Here is a 15,517-nt window from a genome sequence, read left to right on the forward strand (position 1 = left end):
ACGACCTAGCAGGTTAGGTTCAACCATTATTGGCAGCACATTTTGTTCATCAAAATAGAGGAGACCTTGACTTTTCAGAGAATTGCTGCAGAAATGCTTAATTTAACAAATATCATTTTTTTTTAAAAAGTGAATTTTCAGTTAGATCTTTTTACTTTGTCTTGTATGTGCAGCCAAAACACAGGAGTCTTTTTTCCTCTGTGATTCATCTACTTCTGCATAATGTTTTACATGTAATAATGAGGCTGACTTGGTTCATTTTTATTAGCCAAACAGACAACAGTAATAAAGAAAAATAAACAAAACATGCTTTAACGTGACTAAAAGTATACCAGCTACTAAGAATAAAGACTGCCTTAGAAAACAGACCTGTTGTGTGTCTGATGTGCTAGGAAAGAGTGTGTTGACTCATTGTTTTTCTTCCTGGTAGGATTAACCTGCCACAGGAGCTTCTCTGACACCTTGGCAACCAGAATGTTGTTTTTATTTCTGTTACATGTTTCTAGGAAATGACAGATAATAATTTTTTTTCAAATTACTTAAGCTGTGGTAGCCTTTGCCTTTGTCAGTAATACTTTTTTCCCCCTTTTTTTAAAAAAATAAGATGACAACTTATGGAAGTATATCTTTAAATTATTTTCATAAAATTAAAAGGAACTATAAGTAAGAAAATATACTTGCATATGTGTTTGTCCTGGTTTGTGACAAATTTGGAAGGGAACTTCCAAAGGGATGTTCCCTAAAGGGCAAAATTCAGCAGCCCTTCTCCCCCACTTGTTTGAGAGATAAATATCCTTCGAGAAAAGTGGAAAAAAACCTGTTTATTTTAAGCAAAGTATTCACAATCATGAGAAAAATGGAAGATATTAAACAATGGAAGCTCTCATTGTTTTGAAGAGATGGCAAATTCAGAGAGAGTCCTTTTGTATTTGAGTCCTTTCCATGGGTGTGTCCTTGGCTTTCTCTCAGTCTCTCCGGGGCTCAGGTCCAGTGTCCTGGGCGCAGTGCAGCTTGGGGGGCCCTGGACAATAGTTCTGGTGTTCCAGGACTGAACAATGGCTGAACAGCTCCAAAAAAACCCTCTGGCCTCAGCTAATGAGAGAAAAACCAGTGAAAACAGCAAGGGAAAACTCCCCGTCTGTCTGCAGAGCAGAGAACTCCAAGAACACTGCTTATCTCTATGTTTTGAATACAGCCACAAAAAAAATTTCATCGCTTTTCCTTCTCCCTGCCTTCATTCTTAGATCTAGTTTTAAAGGTGCAGAACTTATTTCTGGGCTAAACAGACCAATTGGGATACAATTCAGTATCATAAAGTCACCCCGGGACAGCGTTTTAGCTCTACTTGTGGCTGTGACAACAGCCAGAGTTTTCTAGAAAAATAGCTGGTCATAGAAATGATGCAGTTGTACAGTTCACCAGTGCAGCATAATGTATAAAGTGTGTGGAAGGGGATAAACTGAAGTTTAAAAAATCAGGAAAGAACAAGTTCTTCAGGCATTGTTTTTTAACATCTCTAGCCTTTTCTTCCTGGCAAAGCAAGGAATATGAACAGAGTAAAGAGAAAAGCTTTAAAACATTACTTTTATCTGCAGTCCTTTCAGTCTTGTCTTTTCAGACACTAAGAGCTTTGATCCAATGAACAAATTTGATCTGCTTATTCTTCACCTGGTGCAATTCCTCATTCTTTGTAGTTGCTGTTTATTTTTTCTCTTATGAGGTGTGTGATAAAAGTCCTTTAGACCCAAATCCTGCTCTGCTAAATTCAATAGGAATAATAATTTCTGCTTTAGCAAAAATGGGATTGAAACCTCTGTCCTCTGCAAACAACAGTCTTGTCCCCAAATGTCCTCTTTGGCAACCCAGTTTCTACTACTTTGAACACGTTTTCCTCTTTATATTCAGAGTGAAGATGGTAAGGAAAATGCCTTTCCTCTTACAGTTGCAATTAAAATGCCTTATTATCCTACAGGAAGTGGCAGAGGAGGCTACACATCTATTGACAGTATTTATGATAACCCACATGAAAGTCTAGAGCATACAAACATTTAGGTTAACTTTTCCCTGGAGATGTCTGTAAAAAATACTGGAACATCCTTGTGCCAGTAAGGAAGAGGTGTTTTTAAAAACAGTGTGAAGAAATTGCTCCTGAGTGATTCATTAGTTTAGATGCTGTGTAGAATAATAGATGGGAAAAGATAATGAGCCTGTGAGGTCATTTAGGGTTTCTGCCTGCACTGGTTTGTGAAGCAGTCTCCTGTAAATAATCCTGGGAATGGATTTGCCTTCAATCCCACAATAGTTTATAGATACTTTTCCCAGTCACAATGGTGTTGTCTCCTCTCAAAAAGTAGTGGCTCCAAGTGTACAAAATAGCTGTAGGCAAATGAGGAGTAAGGATAGATGGAGCAGACTGGGAAGCAGGATTAGTACATTTGGTTTAGAGGGCACTAGGTGTTTTGACACTCCTAAGGTGCAGTGTCTCAATACATAATGTGTAATCCGAGTAACAATAGTGCTGCCTCAGAGGCAGGTTCATTGCAATACTTGAGTGCAGATACCATCTCCTGCTGTAATTGTTTCTTGAGATGGGCTTTCCTGCTGGCTCACAACTGTCCTTCATTAGTATCATGAGGGGGCACTAAACTTGACAGAGCAGGTGTGTAGGGAAATGATGTGGTTTGGCTGGGAGTCACCGCGAGGGCGAAATACTTAATAGTCATATTGCAACTACATGTCGTGTCTCATATTCATTAACTATTATTCGTTACTCAAATACCGACAGAGATAGGGTTCTATATATGGGCCTCTGTGTACAAATCTAAATATGTACAAGCAGTTTAAAGGATTTATTTGCTGAGTTGGGCATGACAGCACAATACAAAAGCAGCAATATTCACAGATAACGACTACATATAATGCCAAGTATGTACTAGTAAAGATTTTACAGCGTTTAAGCATTGAAGTCAGCGTTGTGCATGACTAACTCTGTTTCTCAGTGCGAGGCATGTTCGTGCAGTGCCTGGTATGATCAATGTTAGAATAGTTGCGGGGTTTTTACATTTCCCTTTGCTCTTTTATAAATGCAACGGCAAAAATCAGATTAATAAAGAAACAGTTTATTAATAAAACAATCCCAATCACCGACAAAGAGAGAAACCACAAATAGGACGGGCAGCGCAGCGCTGGGTGGACAAGGGGTCCGCACTCTAAGGTACAGATTTCCCAAATCCACACAGAGCGGATCGCAGCTCGAGGTTTTATAGAGTTTTTCGTGTCCCGAGGCAAAACAGGTGCATGGAATAGTCCAGCAAATAGTCCAAATAATTTTCGGATGGGTTTCCCAGATTTGTCGAACTTTGCAGATCGTATACTGGGAAGGTTCCTTTCACATGCGTATGGAGCCTGCTGGTCCATGGTTATTTCAATGTGTATTCCTCAGTGGAGAATTCTCTTTTTCGTTCGGAGAGGAATTTCTCTGTCTGGGTGCGATGCCGATTCTTATCTGGGTTGGCTAGTGTCTTTGTTCCTCCTGATGGCTCCTGTCCCGTTCTTTGTCCCGGGGCTGGGAGACGGCAGCAGCCTGGCTTGGAGGGAATTTTCTACAGACTGTACCTTTTCACATTTTTATATTAACACCAATCTAACATATATTTCTATATTCTTTTATCACGAATTTTTACTCCAATGTCACATTTATCACACTCTGGAATGCGTAAATGTGCAGCAAATAGCTGTGTCTGTCCGTGCCGTGCGGGCACTCGGCTGCGGTACCGGCCGCCTCCGCCGGGGGGCGCCAGGGCTCCGCATCTCTTCCCACGGGAGAAGCCTTTGGGGCTGGCTGCCTTCTGACAGCCCGTGGGATGGAGCCTGGCAGGTGCTCTCCTCTTTCAGGAGTTCAGCAGAACTGCCCAGGGGTTGTTTCCCAGGCAGTCCTTGTGGCTGCAGCCACTACCCAAGCAGCTCGTGCCTTTCTCCCTGTGCTTTTATGTTGCAGTGTGCATTTTGGGTTTTCTAAAATTTCTGTAATTTTGGTATTAAGTTTCTGTTAGTGTTCATCCACCCACACCCCATTTCCCTTAACGGCTGTAATCAAGCCACATAATAGGCCCGAGCCATCCTCATTGTATCTCTCAAGAGCTTGGCCTAGGCCATTGTATAACTTTGTATGTTATCTGTGAACACTCCCTGGTACTTTATGGCTCTGGCTAAGCCAGGTGGCTCTGCCAGGCCTCGGGTATCATCCATACCCCTTTTTCCCTTACATGTCGAAGTCCAGCCCCCCTGTACCTAAACCCCTCCCCTTCATTTCCATCTGTAACGCCCATGTTGATAAGGGCAAGCCAGAAACTTTGCAACCACTCACGCTTTGACCATCTGGGCCTTTGCCCTGAATAAACCCCCTCCAAAGTAACACCAAGTGTGAGTCCGCCCCATTCTTCCAAGCAAGGTCACGTCTCTGTCTGAAATCTGGACCCAAAGGATTAACTCGTTTGTATGGTGTCTGAAGAGCAGAGCTGGCCGGACAGCCAAGCTCAGAAGGACCATACTTTTACTCCTCCCAGTATCTTGGATCCCCTTTGGTGAGGCCACAGGAGTGAGGTCATGGAGTTGGCTCTTGAGAGCACATTGTTCATCCCCTCTGTTTCACATCAGTGCTAGGCTGCGTTCCAGGCTGCACTCTGCATTTACGGTGTGTAGTCACTCCCATGGTGCGGTAATATCTGCGATGATTAACATTTTTGCCTCTGTAATAAGTTTACTTGGAATGGCTAGTACTCGTGCATGTGGCTGTGTAATCTTCTTCAAAGGAAATACTCACTTCCCAAAAATGTCTCCCTCCAGCCTTCCTGTCCGTCAGATGCCAACAGATGCATGGTAGGGGCTAGTATGGACAATGAACTCTGTAAATTCCAGATCAAAATATATCCATTTCCAGACTAGATGTTTAATTTTAAGTTTGTTCTGTGAAGTAGTATTGTCTCAGATGAGTTTTTATTTAAATTGATAACTGTAGTCACTTATGTTCTCTGAGACCATCTGTATTCCTAGACAGATTTTTACCACTGGTTAAGGAGGCAGATTTACATGAAAGCCTTGCTCAAACATTGGTATTAGATCTCCAGGCTGTGCACAAAGTCTTGTCTTGTTGCCATCAGAATCAGTTGGGGTGTGGATTTGCTGTATTTGCGTCTATACTTTTGACACTAATGTAATGTAATTTAAAAACAAGTAACTTCACATGTCTCTTTGCATTGTTCCCATTCCTTTGCAACTGTACCTTGTTATTTTCTGTCCAACTAAACAATTCATTCCTGTGACCTCTTGGTCTAAAACCTGAACTTGCTACTAAATATCTTCTTTAGTTGGAGCCAGATGCATGTAGCTTGCTCAGGCTGCACCTCAGCGTGGCAGAACATTCATATTCATTATTAGTTGCCTCCATCCATATTGAACACAGGCAGAATCACTATGCATCAAGGAAAGAGGAATGTGATAAACTTGTTGAACATGTTGCATGAATATCTATTAGCTGAATTCACAATTTACAGTTCTCCTTTGCATGGAAAATGTATAGTGAATACCTCACTGCCAGGGCATCAGTTATCTACCTCTAGAAAATAAAAATAATCTTGTTATTGCTTCTACTTAAATGAGTGAATAAATATCTCAAAATGTGCATCATTTAGAGTGTTAATTATTCTGATTATTGGATCAACTTAATCTTACTTTCAATTAGTTTTAGAATGCATATGGATTGCTTATTCTTGCAAGGAAAAAAAGATGCCCTTCCTCAAGGAAGAGAATAATGCAAGCATATGAGTCATCCACTTTACCTGGTCCCATAATCTCATTTGTTAAACCGTAGAATGTTGCTGTCACTAAAACTTCTATGTGATTGCTGTGAATGTATCATATCTCACTGACTTTGTAAAAGTCATTATATGTAGAGATATACTGTAAATACTTTAATGAACAGCAGGGAGAGTTCCTAATGATGGGCCTGTAATATCTAAAATGGCCTAATTTTTTTTTTCCTTTTTAGCAAACTTCTGAAGAGAAAGAAGTCTGAAAAAGGGCTGCAGGGAGTGACTGGAGAATGGTTTGAAGAAATAAAAAGAAGAAAATTTCAGAATTACAGTGATGCCAGTAGAATGTTAAAGCCACCATTAGAGCATCAGCTAAAGAAGAGCAAAACCATCAGTGAGTTGCATTTGTCCATTTCCTTATCTATATAATAATGGTCACCAAACCAATGTCAGAGTGTAATAGTTACGGAGTTTCTGAAATCACACTGAGCTTCTTCTTGTAACATTGTGTTACCAAAGATATATTTTCAAAATGGGTATATTTCTTTAAGTAGATTCTGTTAAAAGCAGAGCTGGGACTCTCAACAGAAAATCCCTGACATTGTTATGCCATAGTTAGAATCATAGTACAGTTGGAAGCCCAGGTTGGAAGGACATCAGATGATCTTCAAGGTCCAGTTTTTCATAGGAAGGGGAACCTGGATGAAATTACTTAGCACCATTTGCAGTCACATCTTGTAAACCTCTAATCATGGGGACTTTACCATATCCCTGAGGAGGCTGTTCTGGTGATTAATTGTTCTCACTGTAAAAAATGTCTTTATTAATCAAAATGAAATTGCTATAATAATAGTAAATACAGTGGTAGTTTCCCAATCAAAGCAGTGATGTCTGCATTGTACAAAAAGGTTGTGGTTTAACCCCAGCTGGCAGCAAAGCACTGCATAGCCACTCACTCACTCCCCCACTGTGGGAGGGGGTGAGAATTGGAGGGCTAAAAGTGAATTGAGGTGAAGACAGTTGATAGATAAAGCAAAAGCCACATACACAAGCAAAGTGAAGCAAGGAATTCATTCAGCACTCCTCATGGTCAGGCAGGTGTTCAGCCATCTCCAGGCCATCACATGTTAGGGTGACTTGATGATATAAATGCCATCACTGTGAATGTCCCCCCTTCCCTCTTCTTCCCCTGGATTTTATATGCTGAGTATGATGCCATATGGTATGGGATATCCATCAGGTCAGCTGGAGGCATCCTCCCGCTTCTTTGTACACCCCCAATCCACCCGTTGATGGGGTGGGGTGAGAAGCAGAAAAGCCTTGGCTTTGTGTATGCCCAGCTCAGCAGTAAGGAAAACATCCCTGAATTATCAACACTGTTCTCAGCACAAATGCAGAACATAGCCTCATATTAGCTACTATGGAAATAATTTACTATCACAGCCAAACCCAGCACATTCTTTACTCCTTACTTCATACCATTTGCATCAAGCTCAGGTCCCACACTATCCAGTATATCCCCATTAGCCACCCCACTGCCTTCACCTTGCCTCTGCTCCAGCTTAGACTTACCCATATACTGCAGTGTCTCAGGGGTATACCTGCTCAAAGTAGAGCCATAGTCTCTCCAGGGATACACTTGCTGTGGCATGGACTTATCCACAGCCCTGGTCCATCTGTAGTGCACTTTTTCCAGCATGGTCTCCTCCATGGGCCACAATGCCTTCAGAAATGCACCAACTCTGACATGGCTTTACCCATGGCGGCAATCCTTGCAGGGGAGTGCTTGCTCTGTCATGGTCTTATCCATGGCCACACACTTTGAGGTTCTCCAGCATGACCACATGCACAGCCACAGATGCTTCGAGGTGTACCTGGTAGGACTTATTCTTGGCCACAATCCCCTCAGAGTGCGCCATAACCATGGCACATAACCATTCCACCAAGGAGCACTAGGCTCTAATATACAGCCTGGCAAGCAAGCCCCATGGCAAGGGCTGGAGCCTGTCAATTAATAGCTAAACAGCAAAACAGTGATAAATTCAGTCTAGCACATTCCACTGAGATCTGTTGTTATCTCAAACACTCCAAGCCCTACACTGGGCATCCTAAAGGACTCGTGGTTTAACTCCAGCCATTAACTGAGCACCGCCCAGTGGCTCATTCACTTGACCCCCATCAGGATTGGCAGGAGGCTAAAAGTGAGAGAACTCCTGAGTTGGGATAAAGACAATTTAATGGGTAAAGGATAAGTCTTGCACATGAGGAAGCAAACCAATTAAGTTACCACTTTCTGTGGGCAGGCAGGTGTTCAGCTGTCCCCAGGAATGCTGGGCTCCATCATGTACAATGGTTGCTTGGGAAGACAAACACTATCACTCTGAACTATCATCACACTATCATCCCTTCCTTCTTTTCCTCTCAGCTTTATACTCTGAGCACAGTGCTGAATGGTCTGGAATGTCCCTTGGGTCAGCTGGGACATAGCTCCTTGTTCACACTGAGTCTACTTGCTTGTAGGGTGGGGTGAGAGGCAGGAAAGGCCTTAACTGTGTAAGTACTGCCCAGCAGTAACTAAAACATCCCTGTGTTACCAACACTGCTTCCAGCACAAATCCAGAACATGGCCCATGCAAGAGTCTATGGAAAAAAATACCAGCCAAAACCAGCACAAAATATTTGGTTTTGCCTAGTTATTTTAAAAAACTAAAAGAACCTAAATGACATTTGGAATAAGTAGATGAGTTTGGTTGAGAAAGGTTTGAATATACCAGTGGAAAACTTTTTCTGGTAACACTGGGCTAAAGGCATGCCAGTGCTTATTATTTTCAAGGTGAGTGTCAAAAAGCCTGAAAAGTTAGCCTGACCAGGAAGCAATTTCTTGAGATGTCATTTTACAGGTTCTGATGCCCATTCAAAATGAACATGCACAAGAAACATGGTGTCTCTATAAAAAGCATGGCATTCTGTACTGTCTTTCATCTTTTGTCCAGATAGTTCTCATGCATAATATATGCTTTTATTCCATTCACACTTCTGCATGTTTTTCATTGAGCTCTTCCTATTTGTGCTTCATAGCAACTGGAAGCAGAGTCATGTATTTCAAAAGAAAAGTGAAACCTTAAACATTTTCCTGATACTACAGACCTGCACAGAACATATCTCAGTCTTTCCTCACCTTTTTTCCCCAACATCACCTCTAGTCCTCAGCTACCTGCTATTTTTCTCTTTCAGTGATCATCTAATTGACTAAACTCTGTGTAATTGTTCTCTGGTATTTAACTTTGAAAGAACCTGTTTCTATTTCAGATCTGAAGAAGGGCTTGTGTGCCTCAAAGGCTTGTCTGGTATTTCCAACTGTATAAGTTGGCTAAATAAAAGGAACTACTTCTACCTACAAGCCTTGCTGTTTCTACATCCCTAGACCATCCTGGCTATGGCAGAGTGCTGTTAGGACTCTCTTGATGTTACCTGCATTGTCAAGTCAATGCCACCTCGAGATTAGGCTCTGAAAGGGGTAAAGAATGCAGCACTTTGAAGTACACAGAGATTGTCACCAAAGGGAAAGTCATGTATTACATGCATGCTTTAGATCAAATTAGATTAATTATTCACTTCATTTTGGACAATGTCCAAAATGCTGCCCCTTGCTATTGTTAAAAATGACACTTGCCTCTAATTTCTGGGTTTGCTTTCTCTTGCAGTCATTGGATAAGCCGTTTTCAGGCTGTTGTATTGTTTCAGGCATGTGTTGCTTTAAATGAAAAAAAAAATGTAATGCCTTATTCCCAAGTGATGTCTTGTTTCTTTATATCCTCCACTTCACAGTGGTGTGGTGCAGGTTCCTACAGTTTCTTTCCCTTATCTATAAGCAATACTCATCCTCATTTTCCCACCAAATGCCAGCTGCTTTTACAGGCAGACTGAGTTTATGTTCAATTTGAAGAAAACAAGTCATAACCTTCCCAAAGAAATCATTCACAATACTTTGCCTTGAAAATACAGATGTGATATGCAGTTTGTAGCAGAAAAAAAAGATACTCCAGTGGCCACAGGAATCCCATTGTAAGGAATTCTATGATAGAGAGGACACGTTAGTCAGAGTTACTATTGTGTACGTTACAGTCAGTTAGGTCACTGTATATTCTGGGTTGTCACATTTATATTTCTTACAAACATAAAAAGAAAGTGAGTAATGATTGTGGGTGCCTCAATTTTCGAATGTTTGATTTGCCTGTATTTTAAAACAGGTATGGTTTTCAAGTGATTGAGTGCTGATTACTTTGTGTAGATCAGCCTCATGTATCTCACGTGCATCAGCCAAAACCAATAATACCTTTTGAAACTTTAGACCTGTTTATCTTTCTCTGTCTCCTAGTTAATCATTATAAACCAGTATGGCACATAGTCTGTCCAAAAATCTCAAAACTGGATTTTCCTGACATAAAAGGTAAGCAAAAGAAAATTGTTTATGAAGACATAACATTTATGTATATTTTAATACTGTATTTATTATGTATATTTTAATACTGTATTTATTAATGTATTTATTAATACTGTATTTATTAAGAATTATGTATATTTTAATACTGTATTTATTATTTATTATTGAAGCACATCTACTTTTTATCACATTTTTAGATCATAAAGAAATAAAAATGTCATCCCGCACAAATCCTCAAGCACAAAAGAACACTTCAGCTTCATTTCTGGGGTTCAGATCACCTTTTGCTTGGCTTTCCTCCTTTAGAAAATCAAGGAAAACCCAGACTCAGAAGCAACCACGGTGAGCAATAATCAGAACATATATTATTTCCAGCTTTAAAAAAGTCTATGAATTGCTATGTGTTTTAGAAAAAAGTTATAAAGTTTTAGAAAACTTTGTTAAATTATTTTCCCTTTCTCTTGCTTTTCACCTCATTGGGAAGATTGAGATTTTACTTGGCCCTGTAATGAGAGATTATCTGTGTGGTGTCAGAAGAAAGAGGACTAAGTCACAAATAGTAGGTAGAGTCTCTTGGCTAAACCTATTTTGTTCAGGTTTTGCATAAGGACTTAAAGTATATGGAAGACTGTAGACTTAGGAGCAGCTGCATCCTCTTTAATTCCCTCTCAAGAGGACGCGGTGTAAGGTGCACGGGGATCTGGTGCCCTATAGCTGTGATAGAACAGGAAGCATGGCTTTCCCAAGTCATGGCAGAGAGTCCCGGCCCCAGGCAGCTCTGCTGCATCAGTTCCCACCATTTCTAGCCCAGAGGCAGCTTGAGGCAGCCCTGCAGCTTTAGCTCCAGCCAGGCAAACCAGACAGCTCTTGGTGCTTTTGCCTTCTGTGCTTTGTCAGTGCTTTGGTCTCGGTACTTTGGTTTGCTTTGGTGTTTGGATCTGAACCAAAGATGGTCTCATACTCAGCTTTGGAGCTGCTGTTTGAAGAACATCCTTCTCCTTTGCCATTCCCAGGGCTGAAGCTGCTGTTCAGAGGGAAAGGGGTGGGGGGATAGTGAGGCTGGTTAGGTTGCCTGTTTTCTCTTAACTTTTGTCCTGTATGGCCATATGTCAGCAACACGTGAATGAAGTCTTACTATTCTTGTGTGCATTTTAGGGTAATGCTCAGGACTGGCAATCACAGGTAGAGCTGCATTGTGCAGTGCTGTGAAATCTAAGTGTGAAGGTGCAAGATCTTTGGTACAACAAGCTGATTTTCACTCAATGAGTCTCAGATTGGTATTCCGTGCCTGGGGCTCCCTGCTGGCATGATGCTAAGACAAGGAACAGCTGCAATAAACAATGACAAGGAATGCAAGCCTCTAAAGAAATTATGATTAGTCTGATATGTAGGTTTTGTAACAGAGCAGCTTGCTATTGTGGAGTGTTTGTATCAAAGCAGGAGATTTAAGGAGAGGTTTCAGTAGAGGCCGTGAGGTTAGCTTTGAGGATGTTCACTGGTAACAATTCCCTTACGTAACAACACAACACAGAAAAAGAATACGCAGTGTTAACACTGCTTTACACCTGTCATCTTCTCCTTCTTCTTTCTTGTGACCTGGTAATGCCCCTCATCCTGGAACACAGAAATGCTGGGCCACAGTCTTCCCCGAAGAATAAAAGGACACTTGTGTAACTGAGAATCAGATTTCAAGGGTGCTTTATCCTGGTGCATAGTGAGGTAGCCAATGCACACACGAAGGTTGAGGCTTTGCTGTAGAATCTAAGCACTGAAATGATTTCTTAATTTAAGAAGGCAAAAAAACCAAACCATGCCTACTTATTACATCAGCTTTCCTCATGTGTGTTTATCTGGCTTTTCCATGGAAAATCTATCGTATCTCAGACTCACATGCCTTTGATTTCTGACCGAGCATAACTTGAAAAATAAACAAGTCAATCCTGACGTGTAGCTGAGCTGATTGCTACATTTTCTAGTCACGCCTCTCTGTTGAAAACTTCCCCCACCCTCTTCTAGGTGTTGCCGTGGCATGCGGTTTGCTTTATGCATAGGCAAAGCACTGAAATAATCTGCCTCTCACCAGGTAGAGTTATTTTGGAGAGCTAGTGAAACACTATAGGACGCAGCACTGTAAATCCTGTAAGTAAGCCTAACTGGCAGAAGCTTTTCAATGGCTAAACATTAATGGCCGGTTAGAGGGTCCTTTCAGTTCTGGAGAGACAGTTTCGTCAGCTGCCGTGGTGTTCTACGGTGAGAATAAATTATGGATGCTGCAGGAAGGAGTGCGCTTACATGGAGATACAGAAGATGCTAATAAAAGGTTTGTAACTGTAGTCTGAAGGCAGTGAAATGTTTGATCACTTTCGGTTCAAGGGTGTCAGTGTTCTTGAATTCATCCTTACTATTTTCTAATATGTAAGTGTGATTCATCCTGGACAAAAATCCTTGTTTAATTGTGTTTTCAGCTTATGTGAGTTATGTGTTTGGTTTTTAGTTGACTTCCTATGTAGTACTGATTAGAACAATATTGAAGAAAATGGATTATACTGACATTAGACTGCTTGGTGGGACCTGGGGAAGACAGGTGTCTTGCCTCTGTGGAAATACTAATTCACAGCAAATTTTAATTCATAGATTTTTATTATTGTTACCAGTAGTGATAGTCATCTTTTACTTTTAATCTTACATTTGATTGTCATTAAAAAGATACATATGTATGTAAGTGGAAAAGTATAAAATATAATTTCTCATTTTCCATACTGAGGAGTATTTTCCAGATGGCAAATATTTCTGAACTTGAACATCAATTTAGCTTCTTTTCTGTTTATGAATAATAGACAATATTTTCAAATATGTGTATATGCATTGTGTGCAAAATAATGTAAACATTGCTCAGTGTCATTAACCAAAACAGAAACTGAATCACTGTCTCCTAAAATTAAGCAATATTTCTCTGAAAGTAAGAAAAACTTTAATTTTGAAATGCTGGAAAATTTAAAACATTAAAAACATGTTCATAGAAAATAATAAGGCAGTTTGAGAAATGGAGGGATTGGCATAGGGAAAAGATTAAAATAACCTTGTCAGTATAAGTTAGCAGGGAGAAAAATAAAGCAGGATGCAATGACCAGTTATTTCTGAGAGAACAGAGACAATAAAGACACAGATGAATTTAGAATAGTGCCAGAGGTGCAAATGAAAATTTAAATTTTGCCTAGACTATCAGAAGACATTTCTAACTGACATTTCTAAGTAGCATGTCTACTTCATGTAGGTTCATTGCAAGGAGCAATTAATACAACATCAGGTGGGGAGAGCTTTGCACTCTTGGTCTTTGCCAAAGAGTGGCTTTACACAGTAAAGCAGAAGAAGAAAGCTTCTAACAAAGCTTTTGCATTTTTGTTATGCATATAAGTAAAACTAAGGTAACTTGCTAAGCCACAGGATTTTACTGAACTTAATTGGCAGGAAATAATTGTAAAAGCTCTGAAACGTAAGTTTTGTTCTTAATTTGGTTTAGAAGCATTAAAACAGAACTTTATTTAAGTTTAAAGGAAAAGCTACATACATTTCTAAGTTCTGGTTCTGTAAACTTCATTCAAAGGGAGAGGTAACCATCTGATTTAATGGCTGTTTTTACTCAGAGCTACAAGGAAAAATTAAGAATTTCAGATTCAGACTGTCTAGCCAAATCCTAAGCCCGCTGAAGTCAACAGGCTTGTTTGGTTTCAGTTGGACCCCATGTCAGAGAGGAATCCTGGTTTTACAGTTCACAATTACAGAAGCAAAAACAAATTGCACCTTTCAACTGTTCTTCCCTGCCTGCAAGCACATTGCAAACAAATGACAAAGCACTTCAGGAAGAAAGGCTGGGCCACAAAGAACTTGCCAACAAGCCGGTTTGTACTTGCTGTTGAAGCACAATAAAGTAGACTACCTGAGCACAAGGAGGTTTTAAGAACCTAAGAACAAGGTCATTCAAAAAGACTTGGAGACAAACAGGACTGAGCAGAATCATCTTTCCCTACTTCATTTTCTCCCAAGAATTAACTTCCTGGGAAAAAACAGTTTCTGAGACAAGGAAGAACTGGCAATAAGCACAGGCTGAACAACATTTCCTTCAGGGCTTTTGAAGGGACTGGGTTTGCTTGGTAGTAAAACAAGGATCTGCAGACTCAAATAGACTCAGTGGAGTCTAGTCCTGCTCTTGTTTCTTTCATTTATTTTGTATTTGTCTGCAAGTAACCCCATCGAACAGAGTACTTTTTATGTTCAGGGCTTCTCGGCTTGTTCAAACCACGGCATTACTCATGGACACTCGAGCCAGTTCTCTGCCAAGCCCTTGCAGCCTTAAATAGCTTAGGAAAGCAGATGAGCCTTCTACCATGTCTTAAAAATTGGTAAATAAAGGGGCTTTTTGGGTGAATAGCAGCAAGTTCCGAATTTCACATCAAAACCAATCTGCCGTCTCCTCCTTTGCAGGGACAGAGCACAGCTCAGAATCTGAGCAGGATGAAACGGAAGAGAAAAACAATAGAATTGCAGATGCAAACCACTCAGAGATTAACAAGTATATAATTTAGGCTATGAGTATTACCTACTAAAATATTTTTGTTTGGAAAAAGAACAAATACCATCTTAGCATAATGCTGGATTGAAACAACTACTTTATGGCTGTTGCAGACACTGAGATGTCAGTAGGTTGAGTTCATTTTTGGCTGTGCAGTTATGAAGTTTGCAAGCTGACAAGGCCAAACTGAATGGTACATTTTCCAAGCACTTTATTTTTGCAGGGTTTTGGCAGGGGCGGGGGAGGTAAGGATGAATTCTTCATAGAGGAAGCTTTCTTCAGATGCTTCTCAATAGTTGTTAAAATGAGAAGCTGCTGGATATTCGCTACCTGATGAAATTATATCAAGTTCCTTTTCAAAGCCAACATTTAAATCCCTCTGCCTACAGATATGACAGTTCTGCTAGCCCATCCTCAAAAGTGGAAGAAATGGCCACGGTAAGTAGCTTATCAATTTATTGTTTGCAATGTTTAAATACAGATTTTTCAAAAACTAATCCCCTTGGTGTAGGCTCTTACTTTAACATCTGTTGAAATAGTATTCTTGCAGTTCTTGTTTTAAATGCTGAGTAAAATGTCTGTGTTGTGAACTTGTTGCATGTGGTAGACTGAGCTTGTCTATATTAAAGTCCAAAGCTTTCCTAGCTAAGCCCTACATCTAACTCTGCCACAATTACAGAATAATTGCATGGA

At 40.4% G+C, this 15,517-nt stretch overlaps 1 protein-coding gene across 1 annotated transcript in view; it reads left to right on the top strand.

Annotated features, from left to right (window-relative positions):
* EXPH5 (exophilin 5) overlaps positions 1–15,517 on the top strand; it is a gene marked incomplete at its 5' end in the record, with an annotated part of 36,298 nt that overhangs the window by 12,107 nt on the left and 8,674 nt on the right. Inside the window, 4 exons of the mRNA XM_083855776.1 lie at positions 6,047–6,204; positions 10,189–10,260; positions 10,452–10,596; positions 15,214–15,262. Coding sequence (XP_083711902.1) covers positions 6,047–6,204; positions 10,189–10,260; positions 10,452–10,596; positions 15,214–15,262 — 424 coding nt within the window. The remainder of the gene's footprint in view (positions 1–6,046; positions 6,205–10,188; positions 10,261–10,451; positions 10,597–15,213; positions 15,263–15,517) is intronic.

This window comes from Zosterops lateralis (assembly GCF_965231275.1).
Source record: "Zosterops lateralis genome assembly, chromosome: 2".
Classification (NCBI taxonomy): Eukaryota; Metazoa; Chordata; class Aves; order Passeriformes; family Zosteropidae; genus Zosterops; species Zosterops lateralis.